This window comes from Rutidosis leptorrhynchoides, chromosome 4 (assembly GCF_046630445.1).
Source record: "Rutidosis leptorrhynchoides isolate AG116_Rl617_1_P2 chromosome 4, CSIRO_AGI_Rlap_v1, whole genome shotgun sequence".
Lineage (NCBI taxonomy): Eukaryota > Viridiplantae > Streptophyta > Magnoliopsida > Asterales > Asteraceae > Rutidosis > Rutidosis leptorrhynchoides.
Window position 1 is genome coordinate 500,296,957 of NC_092336.1, and position 9,062 is coordinate 500,306,018.

A 9,062-nucleotide genomic window follows, 5' to 3' on the forward strand; every position below is an offset into this window, starting at 1 on the left:
ACTATTTTACAAATGGTCCATCAACATACACCTTCAATCTTTTTTCATAGTAACTATTCTAAATGACTTAAGGAGGACCCAAACTGGGTACTTTTTGAAGTCAATCCTTTTTCTACCATTTTAAGTCAATTTTTTCATTGAATCGATTACCGTCTTCATTTGTAGGGGATGAGTATTACATATTAAATGAAGTCTTATTCATGAAGCCCACTTATAATTATATAAGTCAGCGCAATCACATACTGAGAATTTTATAAGAAACCCGTCATTTAAGGTCATTAAGTGCGTTATTTGGATTTTTTGTATCTCTTGTGATATGGGTGACAAGATGGGCATATTAGACCTCTTGGGTAACGCGTCATAATGGGTTATATTTGACAAGACTCAAAATGCGCTTAATATCTGACCCTTTTTTCATTTTACCTACTTCTTGTATCTGACCCATTTTCATTTACTTACTTCTTGTATCTGACCAATTTGAGATCCTAAATAAATGGGTTGTAACTGCCATGCGCACTCTGATATATAAATTGGTACAGAATACGCTTGATGGCATGATTTAGAACTGGAGTATAAGCTAATTTTCTAATGTTGATTCAGCTAAGAGTTTGCAGCCATGCTGATATAATTCTCTTCGCTAGGATCTTTCTATATATAATATTCTCCTTTTGTCTTTTAACACGGAATGTTTATAGACGTTCATATACAATTCACGTTTTAATGACATATTAATAACTTTTACTCTGTTATTTGATCATGGATAGGTTGAAAGGTTTCGATCATTAGCTTTCTTTTTTGGCCGTTTATGTCACTGGCAAGTGTTTACATAGCCTTATGTGTTATAGATTGTTATTGGTGTCTTCGCAGTACCCATTTCTTCGGGTCTTACGCCGGCAGCTTTGGATGTTCAAATTAAGCAATTAGATAAAGTCTTTTGTCTCCGGGTAATTTGTAATAGACTCGATGAGGTAACTATAAGCCAAAAAAGGGTGATCCGTGTATGCCTAAAGCTTTAAATAGGGGGTCGTCATGCTATTTAACTTTTTAGTTGGGGTGATGCTATTTGAATTTTTGTTGTAAATAAAACACAATAATGTATGGTTTATTAACAAACATATTTGACCTGTTAACTTTCAGTAGCTAATGTTGAATCGTCACGACAAAGGCTTATTTTCCAAACTGGTTGTGATGTTTGAACTTTCATTTCTTGCTTATTTGTTTTTTTTTTTTTTTTTTTTTTTTATTTTTTTATTTAAAGAATATATTTTGTACTTAAATTTAATGTCTGATTCATGGTGTTGTAGGGAACTTGCATTTATGATCAGTTTGAGGCATTGCAATTAGAAATGGGACGGATAGATGGAATTCTTTGGCTGCTTTTAAAGAGATACAATCGAGAAGTTTTGAAAGGATTTCAAATAGGTTGAGGAAATGCTCTATAGATTTGGTTCAATGGTTTAATAGCCCATGGATCTACTTAGGATCAGTTTGCATTAGAGATGGAATTCGTTGAGCTATAGCACTGCTACTGTGAAGTTCAAACAACCAAGTAGTATAGTGTTGTTCATAAATAGCCATTACTTATAGAAAGTGATCTGATGGGGCTTGATGATGAGCTTGAATTCTAATGTAAGCTTACATTTCTCCATATGTAATGTTTGTAGATAATTGCTTTTCAAAATAAAAAGACTTTACTATGTTGTATGTTTATATATTATGTTTTATGTTCTGTTATATATTATGATTATGATATGATGTGGACAATAATTTATATAAATTAAAATATTTCGTTGAACATCTAAAAAAAGCCCTTAAAACTTTTGTGTTTGTAACCTTTGTACTGAATTGAGAAATACTTAGTCTAATATCTCATATTCGGGTGGTCAACAGTCACAAATTGACAATGCAATGTAATTTGCTAATGGTATATCAGCATTATATGTTCTTTTTTTTATTTAAAACAAATCATAATCAAGTGATCACACCATCATAATGTTTTTAATGTACATTTGAGTCGTCAACTATACTAATAAAACGAATATTGACTAACATGAATCACAATCAATCTATATGACACGAAACACACTACATCAAATTACTAAAATACAATGAACTATATAATATAATACTCATACATATAAAATCAGTTTCTTATCCATCTGATAGGCTTGACACATTACATTAAATCCACTAAAATTGCTTGATTTTTTTTTTTTTGAATCGCGCAAAATCGCGGGTTATAAACTAATATTGTAACATGAGAAGCATGATAATATGATTAATAAAAATATCTCAAGATCCAAAATGATAATTATAGTATAGCAACAAAAGAGATACGATACCAAAAGAATTCATTAGCCCTTGTATTCCATATTTGACTCAATATGAAATGCTAAAATATCATTCAAGGCTCACGAAGACAAAAAGATTCAACTACATACACCCTAGTTATTTTGTACGTGTATAAAGGTGACTAAAATTGATCATTGTGACGGGAAGAGAAGTAAAGAATATAAACGAACATGTAACATGATATCCTTGGTTCAACAGAATGAAATATTGTTACCACAAAATGATGCATGAAGTGCCACGTGGACATGCGGGGTCGCAAAGAACAAGCTATTTTTTACACCTTGATCCAAGAAGTACCACACATTCCCTGGAACAAAAGGGTTGAGCAAACAAATTAAGTTCGACTACATTAAAAAACAGAAATACATAGCAGATATATTGTATAAGCAGATATACATCAGGGATGGCATCGGATCGGGTTTGGGCCGGGTTTAGGTAATCCCAGACCCGAACCCGATTAGAAAAACCCGGACCCGAACATGTCGGGTCCCCATTTAGTTACTAACTAGCGGGTAAACGGGTTTCCCCACGGGTATTCGGGTCCCCAATTACTTATAAACTATTGGGCAAATGGGTTATCCCACGGGTAATCGAGTCTTTTTCGGGTATACGGGCCGGGTAATCGGGTATACGGGCCGAGTATTCGGGTCGGGTATATGGACTCGGATCTTTTCGGGTATACGGGCCGGGTAATCGGGTTTGTGTCTAAAACCATCCCCGACCTGGACCCGCGAAAAAATTAAAAACTATCCCCATACCCGACCCTAGACCCATTTACCCGGCCCGAACCCGGTCCAAAAATATCGGGTTTCGGGTTTCCCCATCGGGTACAGGTTCTTTTTGCCGAGCGAAAAAAATAAAAAGGTAATATACCAGAAATCTGTGTAAAAATTTGTACAGAATACTAGTTGCATCAACTAATTGCTAGGTCGTGGAACTACACTTCCACAAAGAAACAAAGCTACAATCATTAAACAATGTTAATATTTCTTATTCTCAAATGTTCTTTCTATTGTTGGGCATAATATTATATTTCTTCTTGAAAGCAAACTAGCAGATACCATAAGGCTAAAAGGAAAATTTCAGAGTACCGAGAAAAATTTTCTGTAAGTCATAACCATGCCAAAATCCTTCTATTCATATTACAAGCCCTAGAATCTAGAAGCATATAAATAGTTAGTATAAAAGTCATTGTACTGCATGAACACATATTGGAACACTTTATACATTCAGTTCTAAAGGACAGTACCATAATTACGACAAAAGAGCCAAGTTCAAACTAGAATATAACAAACCCTTATGGCGTTATCCTACATTCTCTGTTTTGTATGCCTCATATAAGTTTCTTCTATATTAAATAAGTCACTATAAGCTATAATCACACCAACACCACAAAAGAGGGAATGTTTGATCCATTAAATCAAAAAATCCAAGATCAAACTGAGAAGAATATGATTATTGGTATCTTAATTAGAGCTTCAGAATCATAAGAAGAATTATCCAAAAGTGCACTACTGCAGAAAGAATCAACATTTAACTTTTGATTGTTAAAACTTAGTTCAACAGTTCAACTGGCATGACATGGTATTGATATTGATAATTGTTCTATGGCATCAAATTAACTTGACATCTTCACTGTTTACCATCTTCTATCGATAGTTATAAAGTCACGAGACATACTAAATAACACGCTAACTATGAGTACAGTGTATGACACAGCTTAATTAGAAGATTTTAGTTATAAATGATGTAAATATTATAATACCTTTACTTGTTTGGGTGAAGAAGATGAATCAAGAATCTGCTTTGTGATCTACTGAAACTTCAATGACAGTTTGAGGAGCTGCCTTTGCAGGCACAGGCAGGTCTACAAGTGAGCTAGGAGGAGCAAAATACATGTGCAGTGACATTATGCAGATTATGATACCTAAAAGGAGCTGCAAAACCATAACAAAAGTACTTTTAGTAAGTGAAGCGAAAGACACAGGTAAAACTATATTGTGTTAGACCAAATACATACACAATTTGCATGCTCTGACACTCCTAAATGTAAAATCAGAATAAAGTATACCAACAATCAAAATAACTTATATGGATAAATATAAACAACAAAAATAAAGAAAAAAAATTGTTTCTAGTGAAAAATTGAACTGAAACAAGATATTGAAACATTCCTCCATCATAGTAACATAATCCCACGATATTAAGTCTAGATTTAACAAAAGCACTCAATAATCATTATACAACGTGACTAGTGAGTAGGGGCGGAATATAGTGAAAGACGGGTAGGGGCACCCGCCCCATCTGGATTTAAAAAAAAAAAAAAACACTAAAATTTTTTTTTTACTAAAAAAAGTTTTTTATTAGTGTTTACCCCTGTCATTGATAAACTTATTACGTTTGGGCAACCGCCCCATCTGTAGTCGGGTTCAAGTTCCGCCACTAGTAGTGAATAGTAACCGGAAGCAGTTAAGCATCTAAATACATAACCAAATTCACATGGTTTCTAATAAGTTGGTGAATATAGGCCCGTGTATAACATCTAACAACCAACTTGAAGATATAGGCCTCAAGTAAGCCACACTACCATATAATCATGTATTTAATTAATAGAGTAAAGATACATATATATGCTACCTCTGAATCCATTTGTTAATGCATCTAAATCTAAATATTTGAGAAGATGAGTGTTTCCTAAAAAATGACCGGTAACCGAGTTTCCCTTAAAAAACTAAAATGGCCTATTATTTTGTGGCTTACTTGTAATGTTGGTTTAAAAGTGAAGAGGAACACCGATAAAACCATTGTCAGCAGCATAGCCATTGATGTTGAGTACACCTGCAAGCAGTGTGCAATGATATTTAAAAAAAAGAAAAAAAACATGCACAGGTTTAGAGATATAATTGACCAATTTGAAACTGTTTATGAAAAATAGATAATACACTAGTCAGAACTAAAGTCGAACCTTAACGATGTTGTCAGCATACTTCATTAACCACGACACTAAAAGACCAGTGGAACCTAAATTTAACACAACCAGCCATGTTGTGATAGTGTAACCATTAAAGAGGCGGTTCCACCATGGTCCATTCTCAAATCCTCCTCTAAAATCATCCACAAAAAGCCGCCCCATATTAAAAATTGCACCAAACCTGAAATAAACATGTATTCCGAATCAGTAGCCAGCATTATAATATTATATAATCCATTTCATCTATTATAAAAAGAAAAAGGAATAAGAAAAAGAAAAAAAAAAAAAAAAGTGAAGGAGCCTACGTGTACAGTTGAACATTCTGCCAATATAAGGTGTCGTTATTCTTCTTCATTAAAAACTCTGTATAAACACCTGCTAGGGCTGAAAGACAGGCAGACAAAACGCCCAACATGTACCCCTGGATTGGCGAGGAGAATAGGGAGTCGCACGATGCTTCTCCACATCCTTTAACCTATATCAACAATAACTGACAAGATAAATTTTCCTTGTCCCTTCATTATTATAGTCTAAAATATCTACTCTTGGTTAATATATGATAAAATAAAATAAAAAGTGTGCACACTGTCTATCAACTAAATGCTTAGGCCAGATAGAAATCATATAATACAAGTAGGCACAAAAAATGGGAACTCATGTATAGATCATGAAGAAGATAATAATAGTGGCACCTGACTAGTGGTTGTTCCAACAGCCAATAGACAAATTGCAATCCACTGCAAATTGGAAAGCTTCCTCTTCAAGAAAAGCCTAAAACATTAAACAATCCCTTGATTAACTTCATAACAATAACTTTTAAGTGCAAATGAAATTAGTTCAAATGAGAATCCGATTCCCAAATGAGTATGTATATTTACAAAAAAAAGATAAAGGAACTCACCTGAACAATATTCCAGTAGTAACAATTTTCAGATTTCCCATTATTTGATATGTGGATGTATCAACATATGTCAGGGTGGCAAACTGAACATTGTTATGGATAAGGTATATAACAGAGGGAATAGGGTAGAGTCGAACACTCTTCCATTCTGTTGTCATCCTGGGAGGGGGCGATTTCTTACACTCTCGCCATAGGAAGATGCTAGATACAATAAGCTGCAACCCAAAAAGCAAACCAATCAATTGTTCCATCCTATACCAGATCTAATTAATAATAGGTGAGACTAAAATCCACACTTAGTTTTGCTATAAGTGACTATCTACTTGATTACTAGGCTGAAAAGATTAGCTAGTGTATGCCATCGAGTGTTTTAACAAACGTATACCTTGAAGACCTCAGCAAGAAAAGGAATAGTTGCATAGTCATACTTGTATCCCCCGTTACTCTGAGACAAAGTAGTCAAAATTCCCTGCCATAAATAGAGCTCAATTAGTATCTTGTCAGATTAAACTTTATAATAATAGTCATGATGTTGTACATCCAAAATCATATACAGGTAATGTATGGACTGAGAGAGTTTAGAAGTATTTACAGATAATGATTAAACAAATTGAGTAAGTTCATTAGTAAGTAAAGGCACAAACAACAATACAACAAAACAATAGTGTGAAATGTACAAACTACACATTGCATCAATCAAAAGCAAACTCAATCACTTCAATTCATATTCATATTCAAATCAAACGAAGAACGTATCGAACAGTGCTAATCAGTCGGTGTATTACTGATCCAGGAGGATCTTTTTTTTTTTTTTTTTTTTTGAAAGGCAAGGTTAGTTGTTAGTTGTTAGACTCGAACCTGGGTCACTCTCGAATCCATGAAACATGGATACCAATGAAGCAAGGCCTCATTGGCGATCCAGGAGGATCTTAACCACTCTTCGAGAATTATGGATGTTGAGAGAGAGAGAGAGAGAGAGTCAAAGGAAAATAGAGTTGGTCTTCCTTATTTGCCTCCATATCTCACAAGTGCCCATGATGTTACTGGATGCGTGGATCATGGAGAACATGGCCTCAATTATATTCCATTATATAAGTTATGTAATTGAGAGAAAAAAAAACAGAGCCTTTAGTATTGTGTACCATTTAGTACTACTACTGCACTAAAGAGATAGGGATTGCCTCAATTTTACACATGTAATTTGAAGAGAGAATAATAAAATATATTATTCCCCTACTTTGCACTTGTTCTCAGTTAACAAAAAAAAAAAAAAAAAACATAAGCATTTCACCATATATTCATTATCAATTGCATTCCATATCACACGAACAAACTTATAAACAACTCATCAATTACTATTATTATCACTGCGTTTGTTTTCATTCTATTCAATTCAATACAAACAGAACCAACTCATCAATTACATCCTTACGAATACGTCGTGTCTATTCTTATTCGTAAAGAAATCAATTACTTAACGCGCAGCATAGAGATCACTCAACTCTCGACCTAATTAATAAATTTGCATAATAACGAAAGGAGTCCAAATTCTACTAACTTTAGTGATCTCGTAGCAACAAATCGGTAGGTTGTAATTCGATAAAGCATACATTGACTCGTGCAGATTTGAGATGATGAGATTAAGGATTTATGAGAGAACGAAAGTAGGCAGGCACCTGAGAACTGGTGAGAACCGTGAGAAACGATGCGACGACGTACCACTGCATCTCATCCTCCGGCGATTTATCCGTTGTTGTTGGTTTGCACTCCCACAGTAGCAGCTATTATGCTACGCGTTACTCGTTGTAACAGTATCAAAATCTGGTCCAATATTTTTATTTTGCTCCTATTGAAAAAGAAAGTTAAATAAATGTTAATTTAACTTTAACATTCGTAATAACAGGAAAAAGTGACTCGCGCAATGCGGCGGGGCTTTTTGAATTGAAAATATTCATATTTAACGTAGCGTTATGTATTTACAGAATTAAAAACGTGTTACCACGAGTGTATTTGAATACACGTGGTTAGTACCTAGTGTACATAATGGTCTGCGCGTTTTTGAGGACAGGAAGATTGCCTAAAAAAAGAAACGGAACCAGATATGATGTAGTTAGTTTGATTTGTTTATTGGTATGTGTATGTATATGTAAGAAAGTTAGCCCGAAATATTTAACGTTTTTTTTAAATACGTCCGTTTCGCGTATAGTTAGTTGCATTGTGTTTGTAAAATTATTTCGAATTGAACGATGATGTCGAATAAATTTAACGCATATCGAGCGAGAAGATAAGTCCTGTTAAAAATTTGAGTGGAGTTTATTTAAGATTTTTCATTAAAATTATAGAGTTACTTTTTACTCCTTGTTTGGGGTTTTACCATATCTTGTGTTCTTTTTTTGATGTCGTTTTGGTTTGATCAAACGACCATTTTTTACGAGATCCTATCTACGTCAAGAGATCCTATCTACGTCAAGAGATATGACAAATCTTCATTTACTCATTTCACTCATTTATGATAGTTTCACGCGTACTCTTCACAAAAATCAAATTGTTTTATCTATATTACTCACTAATGATAAAACTCTATTTATCAACTCATATTCGTCATAAAAACATTTTTATTGTTAGCCATGACGACCTCACTCAAATTTCGGGACGAAATTTCTTTAACGGGTAGGTACTGTGACGACCCAGAAATTTCCGATCAAATTTAAACTTAATCTTTACATAATTAATGTTTTTCCGACATGATAAGCAAAGTCTGTAATGTTGAGTCTAAAAAAAAAAAAAAATTTGGAACAGTTACTTGAATTCATTTACCCTTTGACCATACTCGACGAT

General features: G+C 33.9%; 1 protein-coding gene across 1 annotated transcript; it reads right to left on the minus strand.

The window, feature by feature from the left end:
• Window positions 1–2,326: 2,326 nt before the first annotated feature.
• LOC139844758 (CMP-sialic acid transporter 1) lies at window positions 2,327–8,058 on the minus strand. Its single transcript, XM_071834985.1, has 9 exons — window positions 7,901–8,058; window positions 6,610–6,693; window positions 6,225–6,439; window positions 6,016–6,094; window positions 5,629–5,798; window positions 5,318–5,504; window positions 5,113–5,190; window positions 4,118–4,289; window positions 2,327–2,659 (listed from the first exon to the last, which is right to left on the minus strand). The coding sequence occupies exons 1-8, from the start codon at window positions 7,949–7,951 to the stop codon at window positions 4,146–4,148; spliced, it is 1,008 nt and encodes a 335-aa protein (XP_071691086.1). The 5' UTR covers window positions 7,952–8,058; the 3' UTR covers window positions 2,327–2,659; window positions 4,118–4,145.
• Window positions 8,059–9,062: the final 1,004 nt, after the last annotated feature.